This window comes from Capra hircus, chromosome 2, assembly GCF_001704415.2.
Source record: "Capra hircus breed San Clemente chromosome 2, ASM170441v1, whole genome shotgun sequence".
Classification (NCBI taxonomy): Eukaryota; Metazoa; Chordata; class Mammalia; order Artiodactyla; family Bovidae; genus Capra; species Capra hircus.
The window spans coordinates 98905478-98927923 of NC_030809.1; the positions used below are offsets into that span (position 1 = coordinate 98905478).

Below are 22446 nucleotides of genomic sequence, written 5' to 3' on the forward strand. Positions count from 1 at the left end.
ACCAGTTAAAAGTGTATTTACCTCCCATCCGGGCTCCCAGCTGGGCAGTTCCTGTTCCCAGAGCATCCACTGCACGTGGTTCCTGTGTGTCCTTCTTAGAGACCGTCCATGCATGTACAAGTATGTATGTTTACATGATATACACACGCATACACACACACTGAAGGATACACATTGTGGATAATGGGAACCTTCATTTAATCATCCGCATGATGGACTATTCCCTCGAGTTTGTTTTCCTTTTCATTTCCCCCCAACGCCCCACCATCTCGTAATAGGAGCATGAACTTTTCAGATCTTTCTGTCTCCTTTCTTGTGGTCTCTCCGTCTTCAGTGGTTCTCCCTCCTGCGTGCACCTGAGAATCACGTGGGGAGCTTTCGCTGGCCGGTGCGTTGCTGAGCCCCTGACTGCTCCCTGTGGCGTCCTCCGTGAGGGCCTGGGCTCCCTTCTGTGAGGCAGCGAGGAGAGCTGGGAACTGCTGCTCCGGGTGTGTGCAGTGGGCCTGGCAAATCTCAGAATGCAAGTGTGGAGTTTCAGACAGGACCCGTGGGGAATGCTGGAGATGTAGAATAATGAATCCATGCAGATTTAAGATGAACCTAGAAGCCAGGTTGCTTTTGGCTACAACTGCCCCACTGCCCCCTTCATCACCCAGCCTGGCAGAGTGGCAGGATTCTGTGTCCTTTGTGGTGGGAATGGCAATCAGTGCCTCCATCCTGGGCGGAGACTGCAGGCCCAGAGGCTACAAGATTTAATGCATTTACAGTACAAAGTGAAATGAGAAGAAACTATTTAGGGTGCCTGATGACTAAACATCTCTCTCGGATCCACTTTGCCTGTATGGTGACAGCATAAAGTGTGACAGAAAGGAAATTAATGATGCCTGGGCCTGGGTGCCTCCCAAATGGAGTGTTCCAGGAGTGCTAGAGCTAATTAAACAGCCAGCACGAAGAGTGAAAATAGATGAAGGGACGGATTTCTTCTCACCATGGCCCGGCACTGCGTGTAGACCTACATAGACTATTTTTGGCTTTTCCCGTTAAGTACACTAAACAACACACGGTGGAAGGGCTTATCTCAATAGCCTTTTCTTAGGAGAACAGGAAAAAGAGATTGGACTCTGGATTGGACTGCCTGGCTTCGGACCTGACTCTGCCGTTTGTTGGTGTCCTTGATCAAGATTCTTGATTCTTTCTGAGCCTCAGTTTCCTTGTTGCAGGATGGACATAACACTAGCAACTCCTTTCTGCTGGAGATGGTTTAGTCGCCAAGTCGTGTCCAACTCTTTCGCAACCCCATGGACTGTAGCACGCCCGGCTCCTCTGTGTGATTTTCCAGGCAAACATAGTGGAGTGGGTTGCCATGCCCTCCTCTACGGAATCTTTCTGACCCAGGGATTGAACCTGGGTCTCCTGCATTGCAAGCGGATTCTTTACCGCTGAGCCACCAGGGCAGCCCGCACCTGCTTCCTGAGGTGGTTACAGTGATATAAAGTGCCTGAAACCTTGTCCTAACACGTAGTACAACTAAAAAAGTACTTATTCTATTACAGTGCACCCCTCTGGGGCTTGGGAGTGGAAGTGTTCCTGAGGTCATATACATATTCTTAGAAGTTCAGACTCCCTTGCAGGGTGACATGCCTGCCTTGAAGGAAAACTTTGACAATTCGAGAGGAAATACTAGTGTGTTACTCATCTGTTTCTGGATAAAGTACATTTGGTTCTGTAACCCTCGAGTATTAAGAATAAAGCTGTGAGGATAGTCCTCACTAAGCTCTCTTCAGAACCCTCTGGAGTTTTGAAGACAAAAGGGTGAGCTTGTCCTATTGACCAGATTTTTCTGTGTTCTGGGGTTAGCGGCTTTGTTGCCTTTTAGCGGTATTGTTTGAGAATTAGTCATGACTGTGTGAAGAATGTTTTGGAAAATTGCTTTCTTGAATACATTAATCTTTCTTTTTGAAAATGCACATCAACAGTTAGCTCTGGCTCGATGCTTGGGAGATCCTATAAGATGTAAAATGGTTTAAAGAGCTTTCAGAGAGAGACTTCTCAAGGTTCCAAAAATGATATTGGATCTTGTGGGAGGAAATCTTTTCCAATTTTCTAGGTTTCTGTAAATATACATGAGTTATATGAATACAAAGCTTTATGATGGAAGATACGGTTAAGAAACATGAGCGCACTCCTGGGCAGGCACTGCACAAAAGATGCCCTAACACATTTAATGCCCTAGTTAAGCATATTGCACCAGTCCTGTGTTCTGGAACTGGATAAACAGAACATCTTTTCTGTTTTCTATTCTAAGCTTCCATTCCCCCCTCCTCCAGCTTGCCACTTCAATGGCACAATAAATGGAAATCTGATTTCCTGCATCTGCAGACCTATTTACCTGAATGTCGAAGCTCACTCTTGCCTCTCTCAGGTCTTCTCTTTTCAGAAATGCACTTTTACTTTCATCTCCCTGGCTTTATTGCCCTCGTTTTTTAAAATCCTTCCCTAATCCTGCACTCCATGTACTTTAATCTCTAGTGCTGGACATGGCCATTCTGCACAGCTGCCTTAAAACATTCATCATCTCCCAGGTTTGCATTTTCTTCCATTATGAGTTTAAATCCTTTTTCACAGTCTATAATAGTGGAAAAAAATTAAAGAACTATTATCAAAAGCTATTTCTGCCAATTAAGAAAGCCTTATTGGATGACTTTATCCCCTTTGATAATTCTGTTATCTTTGCAAACTATTACTTGGATTTAGTTTTCTTGTGTGAAAGAATATATGTATGTGTATTTGTTTTTATTAACTACATATATATATGGATATTTGCTTATATAAATTACAAACAGGAAGAACCTTATACCCTTATGCCTTTTCTGGTCTTTTATTTTTGAAACTCAGAGTTGGTGATTTTAAAATAAGAAAAGGTGTGTGTGTGTGTGTGTGTGTGTGTGTGTGTGTGTGTGTGTGTGTGTGTGTGTGTGTGTGTGTGTGTGTGTGTGTGTGTGTGTGTGTGTGTGTTGTTAGAGCATGAGACGGCCACTTGGGGGGCCTTTGCGAGTTCTAGGAGTCAAGATTGCTGGGAGAAATATCAATAACCTCAGATATGCAGATGACAGCACCCTTATGGCAGAAAGTGAAGAACTAAAGAGCCTCTTGATGAAAGTGAAAGAGGAGAGTAAAAAAGTTGGCTTAGAGCTCAGCATTCAGAAAACTAAGATCATGGCATCTGATCCCATCACTTTATGGGAAATAGATGGGGAAACAGTGGAAACTGGCTGACTTATTTTTTGGGGCTTCAAAATCACTGCAGATGGTGACTGCAGCCATGAAATTAAAAGATGCTTACTCCTTGGAAGGAAAGTTATGACCAACCTAGATAGTACGTTGAAAAGCAGAGATATTACTTTGCCAACAAAGGTCCATCTAGTCAAGGCTATGGTTTTTCCAGTGGTCATGTATGGATGGGAGAGTTGGAGTATAAAGAAAGCTGAGCGCCGAAGAATTGATGTGTTTGAACTGTGGTGTTGGAGAAGACTCTTGAGAGTCCCTTGGACTGCAAGGAGATCCAACCAGTCCATCCTAAAGGAGACCAGTCCTGGGTGTTCATTGGAAGGACTGATGTTGAAGCTGAAACTCCAGTCCTTTGGCCACTTGATGCAAAGAGCTGACTCATTTGAAAAGACCCTGATGCTGGGAAAGATTGAGGGCAGGAGGAGAAGGGGACGACCGAGGATAAGATGGCTGGATGGCATCACCGACTCAATGGACATGAGTTTGAGTGAACTCCGGGAGTTGGTGATAGACAGCGAGGCCTGGCGTGCTGCGGTTCATGGAGTCACAAAGAGTCGGACACAGCTGAGCGACTGAACTGAACTGAGCCTTGACCTTGGTTTTTACGGTTAGCCCCCATGCCCTGGCGTCTTGTCTGTGAATTCATGTGATCGGATTAGATGGTCTCTGAGAGTGAAAGTATGTTGGGGTGGATGTGAGTGTCCATGGTGAATAAATGGGAAACACCTGCCAGGGAAACTGGAGGAGGGCTGGTAAGTCACGGGTGGTTGATAATGTGGTTTTCCTACCCTGGAGAGGATGCATCAAACTACCTGGCCTGGGCATTCTTGTTTCAGCAACAGGAAGGGGGATTGAGGTGTGCTTCCTGTCACTTAATTGAGGTATGGAATAAAATAGGTCACAGGTAAAAGAAAAACATCTTTTCAAGGCTAAAAAGAAATGTGCCTGCCGTACTGGTTGTTGCAGTGAAATGTTTTTAATTCCTCTTAAACCTCTTTAAACATCTGCTGGGGAATGTTAAATCAACCGAAGAATTTCTGGTGTCATGTTGCCTAGAACCAGTATTGTATAGTCCTGTGGATGCCCCTAAGAGACTTTCTCTTTCTGGTACTGGCATCGGCATCCTTGTGATGCTCTTGGACTGACTTTGACCTGAACCCCTTGTCTGATGCAGTTAAAGCACCAGACTCCAAGTGCTGTCTCCAGCCTCTTAGCCAATGGATCTTTGTGCCTCCTGTTCGTACATAAAGCCGCTTTCTCTGCTCTGTGCTTTTGTGATGAAAGGAAGCTGGAAGTTAGGGATCTTTAATTGTGTCTTAAAAACAAATCAACAGAACAGCATGTTTGGGACTGATGTTATGGTGAGATGTCAAAGTAAACTTGAAATAGAAACCTTCCCTCCCCCAGCCCCATCTCTAAGTCCCGTTTTATTGCAGACCACATAAAATCAAAGTACTGGAGCACAGCTGCTCTGAAGGCCGAAGGTCCTCATGGTTATGGCTTTCTTTGGAAACCCATCCCCACCAGACTTGCAGTTAATGAAAATATTTGCTTTGCTTGATATAAACAAAGTTTATGGGCAGAATTTGTAATTAGGAAACACTTTAATTCTCTTTTACCCCTCAATCTCCAATTTCTTCATGTATCACATTGAAAAATTCTAAGTATTTAAGAAAATAAATGCTTTCTTGGTAATCAGCTTGCAGTTTGATTTCTGGTGCTGTCGTAATAGATGCATTTCTCCCTTATTTGTGTCCTCATCCAGATGAGGTGACTTGAAATCTGGGGCTTGTTTGTTTTCAGTCAGAGATACTTGTGTGTGAGTAGGAAGGGACAGTGCCTGTTCCCATCAGGCCACCCCATAGCCATTTGAGTATCCAGGCTGGTGGTCTTGGCAGTGCAAGGGCAGTCCCAGGGCAGGGTAGCTCTCTTCAAACCTCATGGAAAACCAGTGTTGCCTCTTCAAGCCCTCTACATCCTATGTATGTAACTGGGCTGTGTGTGGCCTTGGTGCTTTCCATGTTCTTGTCTGTCTTCGGGGGTTTCTGGCCAAACCAGGAATCAGGTGACCAGGTATCATGCTTGAAGGCACAGCACCTGTTTGCATTCCTAAGATGAGACCAATGTGGTGGGGGGACTGATCATGCGAGCGTGATATTGGACCAGAGCAAACAGCTGTCCCTTCAAGTCTCAGCATGGTGAACCAGCCCCAGGGGGAGCTGGTGTTATGGTGCATCTCCTGTTCTGCCTTAAGATCTGTTTCATCACCAGACGGTTGAAGGGGAGACAACTGGGAAGCTTCATGCCCTGGCTTAAAACGTCAAGGAGGTGGTTTTTGAAAGATTTCTTGCAGGTCTGTGTTGGTGTGAGACTAGCTCCTGGGTCATGGGAACTGGTGCTGGTGGTATCTTACAGTGCAGACTCCGGAAGCAGGGTGGGCAGAGCTTGCAAGAAGGGGGGTTATTGGCCTTCACTGGGACTTAGGAGGTAAGGATCTCCATTAACTCCGGCCCGCATGCTTACCTTCCTCATGGACAAGAACGTTATTTGTCTTACATGTTTGCATAATGTTCTTGTTTTTGAAAGTTCTTGTGAGAGTGTCCTGGTCACTCTCGTCGTTTCTTCAAATATAGCTCGTTTGGATATTTAGTTCCCCAACTTTATTAAAACCCTTTCAAGCATAGCTAGCCCAGCTGAGACTGAAATTACTTTCTGATGGTGCCAACTTACGCCTTGTGGAACCTGTGGCTTTTCTGTTCGCAGCTCTGCTGGTTTTGAGTTGCCTTTGAAAGCAGTGCTTGAGCATGTTCGCCCTTTTTAAACTCTTCCCCTCCCTACTCCCTCCTGGTCTGTGGAGAGAGTGACTCTACTTCATCATGCCTCATAATGTGAAAAACAAGTACAGTGAAGCCTTTGGGGACTTGACAGTTAGGATTGCATCCTTTTTGAGTGTTGTGTGTAAAGATCTGCAAAAATTGAGTTCCCACTTGGCTAAATAAATGGTGTAAGTTCAAATCCAGGCTTTGGTTTTTGGAGTCAGGAAGGCATGGTTAAGGACCAGTTGGATAACTTCTGTCAGAGACACAAGTTAGCTTGTGGAAAACTTTCTGTACCTTTCTAGTTTTGCTGTATATAATTCAAAGCTTGAAGATGCTCTTTTAATCATCAGGAAAATAATTTATCTCTTCTTCTTGCACCATCTCAGTTGCTTCTTTGTATATGCCTGGTGTCGAGGAGGAAAGCATAACAGCTATGTACTTGAGGACTGGTTGTATTTTTTTCAGAGGTTCTGGTTCTAGCCGACATATTCCCTTCCCTGTGTTCTCTTTTTAATTGCATTCTCTGCATTTTTAAAAATATATGTGCCTTAAAACATTTAATTTCTTAATAGTAAGCTTGTCTGTCCTTAAGTTCATTAAAGGGCTGAATATTGAGGAGAACCTGCTTCATCAATGAGCCACGGTTCCAGTTTCATGACTAAGGGTTTGGGCTGGTTGAGTTTTAGGATGGTGGACTCCGCCCTGGGGAGTGTGAAGTGGATGGGATGCAAGGAGAATCCTTTTAAAAAAAAAATCATAAAAAAAAAAAACCTCAACACACACATATGGCATATTGGAATTCTAAGAATGTAGTTCTTAGGAATTAACCTTGCATCTGTGGCTTAACCTAAGGTCTTCTCTCTCCACTCCAGGAGGCGACTTTGGTCCAGAGACTTCCCCTCCAGTCCTGCCGCCTGGCCATGGCGGTGAGTTCCCTGTGAGCAGCCTTCCAGTGGCAGAGGATGCCTACAGGGTGAGCTTGGCTAAAGGCGTCTCCATGTCTCTGCCTTCGTCACCTCTGCTGCCCCGACAGTCTCACTCTGTGCCGTCAAGGTCAACCAAAAAGTCCCCAGGTAAACGAGTCCCCTAATGGCTTCTTGGTTATGTGAGTAGTGAATATGTTGGAATTAGGCAAAGCTAGTGCCTACAAGAAATCTTCCAGCAGAACGTTTTTATTCTTTGTTATGGTAACTTCTGGAAGGAGATCTTAAAAAAAAAAAAAAAGATTATTTGGATAGATCGATTTCTTTAGTTCAACCTATCTGTAAACCATATTGATTGCCCAGACTAGACTTTTACAAAGATTCATGTTATCAATATTAACATTAACCAACAGTTTTGTTTTCTTGTTCACAAATTAGAGAAACGCTATAATCTAAACTTGCTGTGGTATGTTTACAAGGTTATGGATTTTGGCAAGTGTAATCTGACAACAGTCTGTTTATTACTGCTTAGCATTATATACTGATGTATTTTCCTTGATTACATCATCCAGCATTTGAACAGCTATAAAATTTAATTGTTGGTGAGAATTCAGACTTTGAAGTGGTAGGACAAGGGACTTATAGATTATTTGAAGTATTTTGGCTTCACTTTTTATTAGTAACTTTTTGCATTTTACTTTACCAGTAAAAACCCAAATGTTACCTAACTTTAATCAGATGTGAGGAAAGCCTTGCCAAGATGCTGATACCTGGAGTTATAAAAGTTCTTTGATCTTCTTTTAGGTTTTCTGAGTATTTGTTTACTGAGGGCAAGATAAACTGGGGCCTTGTTGACCGTATGCCAGTGTAAGAATTGTTTACATTTACACAATAGACGTGTTTGGAGTTGATCTAAACTATGCCCTGGGACTGTGAAGTTGGCTTCTGTTTTTCTAATTTCAGTATGTTATATGCGTTATTTCTAAATCATGTAGTGGATATTTGCAGTTTGAAGGAGGGTGTAAAATTAAGGTGAACCGTAAGCTCTGAATGTTAGCATTGGTGCTGTGAGTTGGTGATTGTCCAAAAATCTTTTGTTGTTATAGAACTTTCTTATTTTGGACAACATTGTTTACAATCTAGTCATTAGCTGGAACTTGGAAACCTTTTGGTATGAAGTGATTTCCTGTGCCAAGGAATTTGACCTGTTTATCAGTATTTGGGGAAATTCCTGGAATGTCCTTTCTTGCTTCTCTTTGCCCTCCCCCCGCTGCTGTATCTCTTTGTCAGATTTCTTCGCTTGTTTCAAGTCCCAGTTCCCACACTGTCCCTTTCACCAGTTACTCCATTGGAATTACTGCTTTTTACAAATTGTGCACAGGATTTTGCCTTTATTCTTATTAGCTTCATCATTTGTCCTTCTTCCTTGAATTAGTGTATGTACGCTTCTTATGTCTGATAATTGAAGACAGGCGTGATGTCTTCTCCAAGTGTACCTCATTTATAGAAGCCAGGTTCTAGAGGTTTCCCTCCTCTAGTCTGTGCTGCTGCAAATGAATTGATGCCTCTTGAGCCCTAAGATTGGTGAACACCTGAGCAACTCTGGGGCATACTATATTTCAGAAATATTGTTATTGATTAAAAAATCAAGGTTAGTTTTAATGGGACTTTAAAATGTTTTTTTCCCAGCTTTTTTGAAATATAATTGACCCATAACATTATAACTTTAAGGTATATAATGTAGTGATTTGATACATATATTACAAAATTATTACCACAGTAAGGTTAGCGAGCACATTCATCACTTCACAATTACTGTTTACTTACCTTGTGGCATTTTCGTGGGACATCAGGTAACAATGCATGGCATGACAAGCTTGGGCAGTGTGGCAAAAACGGTCAGACCCAGAAGGGTCTCACTGAGGCTACAGGCAAACTTGCAGAGAAATCCCTGACAAGACTTTGTCTCTTGTGTCCTCACCAAATTAGCTGTCTTTGGCTTTGAGAAAATATCTCAAAATTTGTTTTTTCTCTATAGGAATAAATTTATTTATGCTAATATGTTCTCTGCAAGGCCTTACAAATGGAAGGGAATACCTAATTCTGCAAAATTCAATCTTTTAATGGAATGAAGGAAGTAGTCTCCATATTAGATGCTTTTGGTTCAAATGATAATTACATACACTAAGCGCATTCTTCTCTGGTGGGGCGGTGTTTGATGATTGCCTACATGTGAACAACAAACTTATGTCTCACAGTGGTCATTTGGTTTCATTATCTTGGTAATTTTAGTTCAAAAAGGAAAGTCAAGGGCAGAGATGCTTGCTTAAAAGTGGCAGTGACTCAGAATACATCAGACAGTAAACAGCATTTTTTCCAGTGTTAAACACACACACAAACTTCTGTTTAAACCATATTGTTGGAAAATTATCCAGAGCCCTAATGTTCTACCTGCCTATAAAAATAGTTGACACATGGTTGTGAACGTGCACTGGATTTTAAAATAGCCATCTATTTGAGAAGTTAGCACTGTTGTTGCTAATGATACAGTAGATACAGTGTGTGAGCAGAGCCCATAGGCAGAGAACCACTGCCCTCCCCCCACCTACTCTATCCCCTCTGTTTTCCCTTCCCAGCTGTCCTTCAAGAGCACATAGTCTTTCAGACCCAGCTGTGAACTTACCTCCATGACTTCTCTTCTCATTTGTAAGCTTAGCTGCCCTTCTCTTTCTTCTGTTTAAGGCAAAACCAAAACAAAAATACCCAACCAAAAACCAAACCTGTTTTACTTGTTTAGACGGAAAAGCTTCACTAATTGATGCTAATCAAGAAACTACTGGACCGGACTATTATTCTAGCAAAAGTCAAATACTAGAAACTCCTGTCACAGGCACTTCACACAGCCTGTATCAATAATGAAGGTGTGTATACGAGTACATTTGGTGATCAGCTCCTAGGTCATGAGAACCCTGGAGCTGAGAAAATGTCATTAACTTTGAAGTAATGGGACCCTGCACTTCATGTGGTCGAGTTTATGTCCTAATTCTCTTGCCACTTATATCTACTCTTCTTTCATGTTGCTCTACAGTATTTATATTTTTTCATTGCTAGTTGGAAGATTCAGTTTCCCGAGTACTGTTTAAAAGTTTTTGTTTTTGCTAAATGAGAAGTAAATTTTCTGGTGATGAAAACAAGGATCAGTATCCACTAAAGTAGTTCGGTGGTGTTGCAAGCCTTTTTGGATTAAGAATTCATTAATATTTGTAACGCATCCTTTTGTCTCTCAGAGAAGAGCAAAGCCCGTTTCCTGTGGATTGTTTATTAGTAATATCTTCTGTGACTTTATATTTGGATTACATTTTCCCAGATCACTTTGGGCCCATTATGAATAAATAGAAGGAGGCAGGAAGGGACCTTTAAAGCTGCTGTGAATGGGGTGAAACAGCAGATCGTGAAAAGTGGGTGTTATTGCTTTTCTAATCCTCACATATATGAGGAGACTGGGTAGTGCTGATGATAGTCATTGCCCCTTATTTGTGGCTTCTTTTTCTGTGGTTTCAGTTATTTCGTGGTCATTTGGTATCCAAAGATATTAAACGGAAAATTCCAGAAGTAAACAATTCATAATTTTTAAATTGTGCACCATCACATCATGAAATCTTGCTCTGTCCTGTCGGGGACGTGAATTGACTCTCTGTTCTGTGTGTCCCGCCCATTAGTCACTGCATAGTCCCGTTGGTCATCAGATCTACTGTTTTGATATTGCAGTACTTGGGTTCAAGCAGCCCTTATTTTACTTAAGAATGGACCTGAAGCTCAAGAGTAGTGATGCTGACTGTTCAGACACGCTACAGAGAAGCTGTGCAGGGTTTCCTTTAAGTGCAAAGGTTCTCGACTTAATAAGAGAAGAAAAAAAATCATTTGCCGAAGTAGCTAAGATCTACTGTAAGAACGAATTTTCTGTACGTGAAATTGTGAGGAAGGAAAAAAAACTTGTGCTGGTTTTGCTCTCACACATCAAACTACACAAGTTACAACCACAGCATGTGATGAGTGCTTTAGGTAAGAGGGGAAATACATTAAATTTTTGCAATAAAATAGTGAGAGAGACCTCATTCTATTTGTTATTGTCATTGATCTTGTATTTTACCTCATTTATAAATTAAACTTTATCACAGATATGTGTGCATAGGAAAAAACACAGTGTATATAGGGTTCGGTACTCTGTGATTTCAAGCATCCACTGGGGGTCCTGGAACATATTGGGGGTACGGCTGCACTTGCGCCTCTGCTGTCTCCAGTCCCAATTCTGTCTCAGTTGACAGAGCAGATGTAGCAGTTCTGAAAACCCCTCAGGCTGTCTGTTTCTTTAAGGGAAAACCTCAAAGCTGACAGGCTGTAAAGTGGAAGTTATTCTGCCCTTTGATTCTTGGACCATGAGTTAATGTCTACCAAGGCCCTCCTCTCCCCCTGCTGGAGTGTTTATTGTAGAAAATTTGGAAATCCCAGTGGAGAGACAGGATCATTCTTAGGGTTTTGATTTTCTAGGTTTTTTTTTTTTTTTAATTAATTCTTCCTAAACCCAGTACCACGTGTCCTCTGTCATTTTCCTGAATATTATATCATGAGTGTGATCCAGTGTGCCTGAAGAACTCGATATTTGATGTTCATTGTTTCAATATTCTATAATTGATTTTTAACTAATTTCTTACTGTTAGATATTTATATTATTTTTCAGTTTTTTTAAATTGAGTCAATGTTTTATTTTGTTTTTGTTATTAAATGCCTGTAGATCTTTAATTGTGATAAAATACACATTACAAGTTCCCATCTTAACCATTTTTAAGTGTACACGTTGGTCATACACTGACAGTGTTGTGCATCCAGTCTCCAGAACTTCCAGTGTGAATATTTCTGTTAAGTAATTTTTATATACATTTGATTTCTCAAGAGCGACAGGTTCCCAGAAGTGAAAGTATTAAACTAAATGGACTGCATGTTTAAAAATTCTTGGTCCATACTGCCCAGTCACTTTACAAAACGCTATATTGACTTCACATTGCCTCTAGCATTCTTTGAGAGGCTTCCTTCTGAAGTCAGCATCTTCTGAAAACAGTCTTGAGTGGATGGTGCTAGTCATTGCTTTGTCAGGCCCCGCTGTGGACCACTAATTAGCAAGAGGAGGCTGAGAGAAGCCATTCCATAACCCTCCTCTTTTCGGCTTCCCTTGTGTCTGCACTTCTCAATTTCCATTTTCTTTCCTTCTATGGTACTGTGACAGAGGAATTATCACAGCTGAGTCAGATCAAGGTCACAGGCAGAGCTAACACTCTACTGGCTTCCAGGTTCGTCGACAGCCGTGGTCTGTGTTGTGTGCGTGGATCATGGGGGATGGCAGGGAGGTGAGGGCCGGCAAGGGCTCTTTGTAGATGCAGCCGCAGAGGCTCTTCCGCAGGGAGCTTGCCCCAGGGTGCGAGTTGCTGGCGGGGGCTGGCCCCAGTCCAGCTCCCACCCCAGCATATTCTCCCGTGCTGGTGCCAGTCTGCATTGTTCTGTCTGTGCCTTGTTGACACATGAGCTGCCGATGACGTGGCTCTGTGCTCTGGTGGCAGGCACGGGGGAGGCGGCAGGCTGGAGGTTGTGCACACGTGCGTCTGAGAGGCCCCTTCCCAGGGAGGTGGAGGGCGGCGCAGGGATAACACAGTATGCGCGCAGAACCAGCTAGTGGAAGCCCTGCCAGCACTTCTGAGTGGTCGAGCCACAGTCAGGGCTCTGACCCACCGCGCGATGTTCCCTCCCGCAGGCTCGTTCAATGATCACCTCCTCCAGGGAGCAGGCGGCCTGCCTGTGTCTTACTGCCGCACCTAGCCGTGACTAGGACACACACAAACTTTGTTCTGTGCTCACACACAAACCTGTGTGTGTTTGGTTTGTTCTGCTGTGAACTTAAGGACCTTTGAGTGTTGTTTATTCTCCTGCCCGTGAGTCCTGGTCCATCCATACACAATCGGACTGTACCACTCAATCATACCCAGGGATTTTAAAGAAGACCGCTGACTGAGTCCTGCTTTCAGAAATTCTGATTTAATGCCTATGAGGTATTTGGATTTTAAAATATCTCCCCAGGTGGTTCTAATATGTAGCAAAGTTAGAGAACCACTGGTAAAGAATACGTGATCATCTTATAAAATTCCTTTTCAAAGAAGGTAAATACAGAAGTAACTTGTTTATTTTCTGAATTTTGGAAAGAATAGTTGTGGACGAAAATTCATTACAAAAATATACAATATAAATATTGTATATTTATACAATAGACAATAAATTTTGGTACTCCCACCCCACCCCTAGAAAGACAACCACTTCTGAAAATTGGTCGAATGTCTTTCCTGCCCTGTTTTCTATAGTAAATAAACGATAGTGATGTATTTGCCCACTCCCCCAGCTTCGTATGTGTAAGACAATCCCAGTTTCCTAATAAACAACAGTGGAAGAACATTCTTGTTTATTAATATTTAAAGGTATCTCTGATATTTTCATTGGATAGACTATAAAAGTGTGACTACTTGGTGAAAAGTTTTGTATTAATGTTATGAATGGATTATTATATATTATTGGTCATTTGTACTTTTTTCTTTGAGAATTCTTGTGGTATCTGTCTTCTGTTCTACTAGGGCAATACAGTTCTTACTGAATTATCGCAACTTTTTGTTGTTAAAGACCATCAGTCATGTACGTAATTCAAAAACGTTCCCAGTTCATGGTTTTCCATTTAATTAGGTTTACAGTGTTTTATGATTCACAAAATTTTGTTTTCTCAATTCAAATTTACATATTTTTCCATTATAATCTATCCCATTGCATTTTTTTAGAAAACAACTTTATTGGGATGCTTTGCATATTGTATAATTCATCCATCTAAAGTTTATAGTTCAGTGTTTTTTAGCATTTTCACAGGGTTGTGCAACCGTTGCCACAATCTAATTTTAGAACGTTTTAATCTCCCTTAAAAAAATCCATTTGCATTAGCAGTTACTCCACATCCTTCCCTCTCCAAGTCCCGTCCAGCCCCACACCCTACGGCCCTAAGCAAACACCACTCTGCTTTTTTCCTCAATGGATTTGCCTGTTTGGGGGATTTTGTCTAAATAGAATTATACAATATAGGTTCTTTTGTGCCTGGCTTTTTTATGTGCGTGCATATGCTGCATGTTTTAGTCCATTTTTTAGTTGATGGACGTCTGAGTTATTTCCACTTTTTGGCTATTACGACTAATGCTGCTCTGAACATGTGTATCCTCTTTTGTGGGGATGTGTCTTTTGCTTTTTTGAGGGGTACATACCAGGGAGTGAAATTGCTGAAATTATATGATTTAAATTTAAATAATCTGTTTAACCCTTTGAAGTACTGCCAAATTGTTTTCCAACATGACTGCACCATTTTGGATTCCTAGTTTCAGAGTATAAGGTTTCCAGTTTCTCTAAATCCTTGGTAACTCTTGTTATTATCTATCTGTTACCTGTTATCTTGGCTATAATCAAAAAGATAACTTTGTAGTACATGTGAATTAGTATCTTATTATAGTTTTATTAAGTTTTAAGAATTCTTTGTATATTCTAAATACAAATTATGCAATATGAAAATATTTTCTTCCATTTTGTGCTCTTGATACTTTTGTTTCAAGCACGGAAGTTTCAAATTTTAATGTAGACCAGCTAAATTATTATTTTGCCGCTACTCTTTTGATGTCGTATCCAGGAAACTGTTGCCTACTCAGAGGTCACAAAGATTCATGCCCATGTTTCCTCTTATTATTTAAGTTTTAACTCTTATATTGAAGTCTAGGCTCCTTTTTGAGTCCAATTTTTGTGAATGGTGTGAGGTAGGGGTCGTCTTCATTTTTTCACATGATGAAGGATATCCAGTTGCCCCAGCACCATTTATTGATAAGTGAATCCGTTTCCCACTGAATGAATTTTGAGTCCAAGCCACTGTTGTGCCCAAACCAGCCCTTCTGTTCCACTCCCCCTTTGCTTGCTCTTTTCCCTGAGTCCTAGGTCACAACTTTCTCTTTCCCAGTTGATCCCAGCTGTGGCTCACCGCTGTTGCTTCATCCAGTCTTCTCTATGTCCTCCTTTTCCCTATGTAAGAAGAAGCTTCTTTCCAAAAACCTGGTAGCAATGTGCTCCCTCCTTTCTCTGCACCACCTTTGATGGCATTTCTCCACCCTGACGTCTTTTGAACTCCTGGTCTTTGTTTCCCCTAGGAAGCCTTGGAAACAGGATCTAATCACTTCCTTCAGTCACCCGGCTGATGGGTGCTGGTATGTACCTATTAAAATGAATTAAATTGAAGTAGTCTACTTTCATAAGCTCCATGTGATTGACTGAAAATACTAATGGACATATAAGCAATTTAAATGTCCTAGCACCTTACATTTGTAAAGCCGGGAACATACCTTTCCCCATATCTGAGAGAACTACTACTTAATTGAGGTCCTGCCTCGCTCAGGGTTTTGCTATCAGGAGCATGCTTTAAGCTGGGTTGTCCGCAGCCTTCTCATCCCTCCTTTCCTGTGCTCCTGTCACGCTCCTATTTTTCAGACTTCCGGCGTTTTTGTTTTTGTTTTCCTTTGCTGTGTGTTTCCTACCATCTTCAGTTAATGATGACCGGAGGTTTTATCCAGTCACACTGTACGGCAACGTCAGAGGGCGGCTAGAACAAACCCGGCGCCATACTCTGAAATGAGGGTTTTTACCTCAAGAAAATAGAGTTGGGGCGGTGGTGGTGGGAATCTCTTCTTTTTGGTCATTTTTGATTCACGGAGAAACTCAGATATCACAGAAGCTATTGCACCCATATCTAACATTAATGAATGTTAGTGTGAGGTTGAAACGGACAGGAAGGAAGCACTGACGTTCCAGCCTGAGTCCTCAGATTTGTAGTGAAGCAAGCCTGTGGTTGGGTCAGCAGGAGAGGCGGCTGGGGTTCCCGGCAGAGGCATAAAGGTGCACAGATCCTGGAGTTCAGAAGAGAAAGTGGACACAGGATGGTAATCTCTAGAAGAGCAGTCAGCAAGAGCTGGAGTGTCCTACAAAACCAGGACCCTTGGGAAAATTTTTGCTATTTGGGCCTGGAGCATTGAAACCAGTAAGTTTTGTCTCTGGGGGGTTATCTAGAGTCACTAGCTAACAGTTACAAATGGACCCCTTCTTTGAGCACAGGTTCTGAGAAATCAAATTTAGGAAACTCTTCCAGGGAGATATGATTTTCTGGTCACTTCTGTCACCAACCAAAAGCTCCTTTATTGGCCAGAGGTCCTAAGTAGCAGTTAAGGAGCCCACCTTTTTTTAAAAAAATGAATTTAATAAGAGGAGTTTTAGATTCACTTCCAAACTGAATGGAAGGTACAGAGAATCCCCGTTTACCCCTGTCCCCAAATGTTCATAGCCTCCCTGGCGGCGGCATCACCTGCTAGAGGGTGCATCTGTTAAGGCTGATGCTTCTGCATTGACTCATCTTTATCATGATGCAGAGTCCAAAGTTTACGTTACAGTGTTAGATACTCTCTTAGTTTGGGCAAATGTATAAGGACATGTATCCATCATTGTAGTATCATACAGAGTATTTTCACTGCCTTAAAAACCCTCTGTGGTTTTTACCTAGTTGTCCCTCCCTCCCCCATCCCATCTCAAATCCCTGATCTTTTTACTGTTTCTATAGGTTTGCCTTTCCCAGAATGTCATGTAGTTGAAATTATACAGTGTATAGCCTTTTCAGATTCAGTTCAGTCACTCAGTTGTGTCTGACTCTTTGCAACCCCATGGACTGCAGCACACCAGGGTTCCCTGTCCATCACCAACTCCTGGAGCTTACTCAAACCTATGTCCATTGAGCTGGTGATGCCATCCAACCATCTCATCCTCTGTCGTCCCCTTCTCCTCCTGCCTTCAGTCGTTGCCAGCAGCAGGGTCTTTTCCAATGAGTCAGTTCATCGCATCAGGTGGCCAAAGTATTGGAATTTCAGCTTCAGCATCAGTCCTTCCAGTGAATATTCAGGATTGACTTCCTTTAGGATGCACTGGCTGGATCTTCTTGCAGTCCCTTCAGTTCAAGGGACTCTCAAGAGTCTTCTCCAACACCACAGTTCAAAAGCATCAATTCTTCTGTGCTCAGCCTTCTTTATAGTCCAACTCTCACATCCATACATGACTACTGGAAAAACCATAGCTTTAACTAGATGGACCTTTGTTGGCAAAGGAATATCTCTGCTTTTTAATATGCTGTCTAGGTTGGTCATAGCTTTTCATCCATATTTTTCAGATTGGCTTTTTCATTTAGTAATAGGAATTTTAGTTTCCTTCACATCTTTTCATCTTTTGATAGCTTTTTAAAGCTGAATAGTTCTCCATTATCTGGACTGTACCATGGTTATTTATTCATTCATCTATTGAAGTACACCTTAGTTGCTTTGAGGTTTTGGCAGTTATGAATAGAGCTGCTGTAAACATCTGTGTGCAGGGTTTTGTGTGGACATGTTTTCAAGTCCTTTAAGTAATACCAAGAAGCATGATTGCTGAATTGTATGGTAAGAATGTTTGTTTCATAAGAAACCCGCTATCTTCTGAAGCTGCTGTACCCATTTCGTATTCCCACAAGCAATGGATGAGAGTTCTTGTGGCTCCACAACTTGCTAGCATTTGGTGGTGTTAGTGTTTTGGATTTTGACCTTTCTAATAGCTGTTGGGTGGTGCCTTATTTTAATTGGCATTTCCTTGATGACATATGTTGTGGAGCATCTTTTTGTATGTTTATTTGCCATCCATATATCTTTTCTGGTGAGTTATCTGTTAAGATTTGGTCCATTTTAAAAATCGGGTTTTCTTATTGTCAAGTTTTAAGAGTTCTTTGAGTTTTGAGAGTTCTTCTGAGTAACAGTCCTTTATCAGATATATCTTTTGCAAATATTTTCTCACTGTCTGTGGCTAATCCTCTCATTCTTTTGACATTGTCTTTCTCAGAGCAGAAGTTTTTAGTTTTAACGAAGTCTAGCCTGTCAGTAATTTCTCCCATGAATTGTGCCTTTGGTATTATATCTGAAATGTCCTTGCTATACTCAAGATCATATAGATTTTCTTTTGTCTTCTGGAAGTTTTATAGTTTTGTTTTAGGTCTGTGATCCATTTTTGGTTAAATCTGGTGAAAGGCATAGGTTTGTGTCTAGACTCATTTTTTTGCATGTGAATGTCCAGTTATTCCAATACCATTTGTTGAAAAGAGACTGCTCCATTGTATTGCCTTTGTTCCTTTGTTAAAGATCAGTTGATTGTATTCATATGGATCTATTTCTGGAGTGTCTGTTATGTTCCATTGATCTATTTGTCTATTCTTTGCCAATACCACACTGTCTTGATTACTTTAGCTTTATAATAAGTGTTGAAGTCCAGTAGAATAACTTTGTTCTACTCTTTCAATGTTATATTGGGTAGTCTGGGTATTTTTTGCCTTTCCATATAGACTTTAGAATCAGTTTGTCAGTAATCACAGAATAACTTGCTAGGACATTGATTGAGGTTATATTGAATCTGTTGATCAAGTTGGGAAGAGCTGACATCTTGACAATATTCACTCTTCCCAGCCATGAACATGGAACATCTCTGCATTTTGTTGGTTCTTTGATTTCTTTCTTCTGCCTTTTGTAGCTTTCTTCACATAGATCCTGTATGTATTTTGTTATTTATACCTAAATATTTCATTTTGAAAGGAATGCTAATGTAAATGGTATCCTATTTTAAATTTCAAATTCCACTTGTTTATTGCTGGTATATAGAAAATTGATTGACTTATGTATGTTAATCTTGTATCTTAGAACTTTGCTATAATCCCTTGTGTTCATGAGTTTTTGATCAGTTCTTTCAGAATTCCTCCATAGATAGTCATGTCATTTGCAAAAAAAGACGATTTTGTTTCTTCCTTCCCAATCTGTAGACCTGTTTTCTTTTTCTGCCTAATTGCATTAGCTTGGACTTCTAGTACAGTATTGAAAAGGAGTAGAGATATTCTTATCTTGTTCCTGATCTTGATGGGAAAGGTTTTTGTTTCCACCATTAAGTGTTGATATCAGCTTTAAAGTTTCTACAGACATTCTTTGGCAAGTTGAGGAAGTTCCCCACTATTCCTAGTTTTCTGAGTTTTTATCAAGAATAGGTGTTAGACGTTGTCATATATGTATTCTGTATCTTTTGATATGACCATGTGATTTTTCTTTTTAGCCAATTAATGTGATAGATTACATTAATTGATTTCCTAATATTGAACCAGCCTTGCAGACCTGGGGTAAGTCCCACTTGCTTATGATGTATAATTTATTTTATACGTTCTTAGATTCAGTTTGCTAGTATTTTGTCAAGGATTTTTCCATCTATGCTCATGAGAGATACTGTTCTGTAGACTTCTTGTAATGTTTTTGTTTGGTTTTGGTATTAGAGTTATGTTGGCTTCACAGAATATGTTAGGAAGTATTCTTTCTGCTTCTGTCTTCTAAAAGAGAATTAGTCTAATTTCTTCCTTACATGTTTAGTAGAATCTACCAGTGAACCTATCTGGTCTTGGTGCTTTCAGTTTTGGAAAGTTATCGATGTTAATTATTTATTCAGTTTCTTTAATAGATACAGGCCTACTCAGATTGAGTTCACTTTCGGAAAAGCCTGGGAGAATAAGTTATCCACCGTAAGTTAGGGACTTGGAAGTCTCTGGTTTTACCTGAGTTGTTAATGATCCTAATAGGTGCACGTCTCCATCCACCCAAGTCTTGGGCAGGTTGAGACTGTGTTCATCTCCCACTTGGTGTGTTTGGTTAAATTATAGGTGTTTCTTCATAGGCGATGGGCGTAATAATGGTGTTCCTCTTACAGAGTAAGTGAAATTGCGAGGTAGACTGTAAAGTGTAGGGCCTGATACACAGTCTCTCCTTTGGTGCTTGCTATTTCACTGTGACTGTCTGCCTGAAAGCCCATCTTCAGCTTCCTTCATCTAACTCAGTGGCCTGTTCTCACAATATCGGTCCTCTTGATTCCTTATCTTCAGCCATATGCTTTCCACTGGAATTTCACCCTCAGGTCTCTCTGCTTTCTGGCAAGCATATGTCTTCCTGATGTGCAGCAGGCTTTGTTCCCTGTGAATAGGCCATGAGACAGCATAACACAGTGACTGACTGACGGGCTGGATTCCTGTTCCAGCGTTGCCATCAGCTCCTTGTGTTATTCATCATCTTTTGGTTTGCACATGATTCGTGTGAAGTAATTAAAATTATGTCTGTAAAATTACACTATAAAGGAAGCCAGCTCTTAGAACTAGTGATAAAAGTGCAAAGGTTTAAGAAAGCATTAGTTTGTAACAGAAAAGACAGATAAAGAAAAAAGATCAGATTCTTGGTGCCCTGCCTCTGTGAAGTTCCTATGAGCTCTTCATGGAAGTGAGAAGTAGTGATTCGTGAAGCTGATAGAGAGTAAGTGCTCCAGATGGTTCAGTGTGTTCACCAGACAGTGAGATCAAAACTCCAATGAAAGTTGAGCAGAAAATGAGTTATTGTCTGAAGCTGAGTGTGGAAACAGGTTACAAAGTTGCTCTTTACACAGGTAAATGAAAAAGTCAGAATCTAAGGCAGAAACCTTTGCATCAGGTTGCCTTTAAGCATCCCTTAAATTGCTCATAAATTCCACGTGCAGACACAACATCTTTGGATGGTACCACCATTTTTCTTCTGTCATTGGCAGATTGTTACAGGGTATTTTGGGGGATAAGCACCAGGTGAAGTAGAAAGTTTGAACTTGGGACTGCATTATACCAGAAATACCTACACCAGAATCCCACTATGTGAGAAGCCCATATGGGCTGAGGGAGCAGCAGATGTGTGTCTTTTCCTCCAGAACCACATCCCTCATCTTGCAGAGCACATGTAGTTGAATGCAAGCGAGGTTACTGTGCCCAGGTCACGACTCTGCTGTAACTCGGAGGAGAGTGGCATCTGAGAATGAAGGGAGTGCATGGACACTTCTGTCTTGTGCATTTTGATGGTTTACAAGGTCTCTGGATGTTGGCAGTCTTCAGTAATCAAAAGAAAATATATGCCTGTTGTACACATCCTAGAGTCTAGTGTTAATATTTTATATGGAAGTTAGAGGTCTTGAGGTGAGGTGTGCAGGCTAGGAATCTCCTGCTGTGTCAGCCAAAGAATGATTGTCAACTTTGAGCTCTTTAGTAAAAACTCAATAGAGATTTCCTATATTAAAGATAATTTATTTTTCTACAATAATTTACTACCTCCCCCACCATTTCTGTAGTTCCTATTAGAGCCAGATGTGTGTGCTCCTAAGATTTGAATGAATGTGTGTGTATTTATGCATGTACACATATATACACACATTAAAATATGCGTGTATGCATGTGAAAGATTTGCAGAGTCCATGATTTGTTTGTTTGGTTTTTTGCTTGTTTTAGAAGTTGTGTGGTTTAAGCAGGTCTTATCTGCATTAGATAAGTTTGAACCTTTGTGCACACCCCCATTTCCCTCACTGCCTCCTAGATGGAGGAATTCTACCCAGGCCATGCAGTATTGTGCTAAATCTCTGGCCCTGAGACAGACTGATGTGAGTTCCAGTCCTGAGTCCCTGTTCTCAGTAGCTCTGTGTCCTTGGAAATTACTTCACAACTTCTCTCTTCTGGGAATGAGAGTAAATTACCTACTGTATTGATCTTTGAGAGGATAGAGGGAATGTTTGGCAAGTACCTGGCTCCTGAAATGCCCACAGGAAGGGCTGCTGCCGCTCCTGACCTCCAGGAGCAGGTGGTCTGCCCCCCTCTCCCACCTCCTTTTCGGTGACTTTAGTCTGGGTCTCTGGCATGGGCCACCAGGGAAGGGCCTGCTGCTTCCACACAGGGAGCTCTGAGGTCTGGTTGTCGGTATCCAGATTTGGGCTCACTAGCTCTGGGTGTGGCTTTCTGGAGGAGCTGGACACATTCATGGCCTCCACGGAAGGGTCTCCTCAGATGTTTCACTGGTCTTCATTTCCTGACATCTGTGTTGCTCCTGACCAAGGGCCTTGTTTATTCTTGGTCCTGTTGTAGCTCTTATCGAAAGTGATAAAGATCAACCTGTAAGAATGCAAGCGACTGTGCTTTGGAGGAGTGTGGAAGAAACCATTGCTAAAGATGTTGGGGGTGAGAGTATGGAAACCACCCAGCATCCGTATGTTGTCTTGAGTTGCGGTTTCCCTCTGAACATCATGACTCAGAATGGCCACCTGAGTTCTACAAGACTCCTGGTCAGGAAGAAACGATGTCTTAGGCCAGGCCAAGGCAGCACACGTTAAACAGTCTCTGAGGACTTGATTTTTACTCAGCATTAGGTTTTACTGCA

The 22446-nt window shown here is 41.5% G+C and overlaps 1 protein-coding gene across 5 annotated transcripts in view; it reads left to right on the forward strand.

Moving 5' to 3' along the window:
• Nucleotides 1–22446, forward strand: part of TANC1 (tetratricopeptide repeat, ankyrin repeat and coiled-coil containing 1) — a 245508-nt gene that overhangs the window by 105293 nt on the left and 117769 nt on the right. For all 5 annotated transcript variants that reach the window (XM_018063379.1, XM_018063386.1, XM_018063384.1 and 2 more), the window contains one exon: nt 6980–7180. In XM_018063379.1, coding sequence (XP_017918868.1) covers nt 6980–7180 — 201 coding nt within the window. The remainder of the gene's footprint in view (nt 1–6979; nt 7181–22446) is intronic.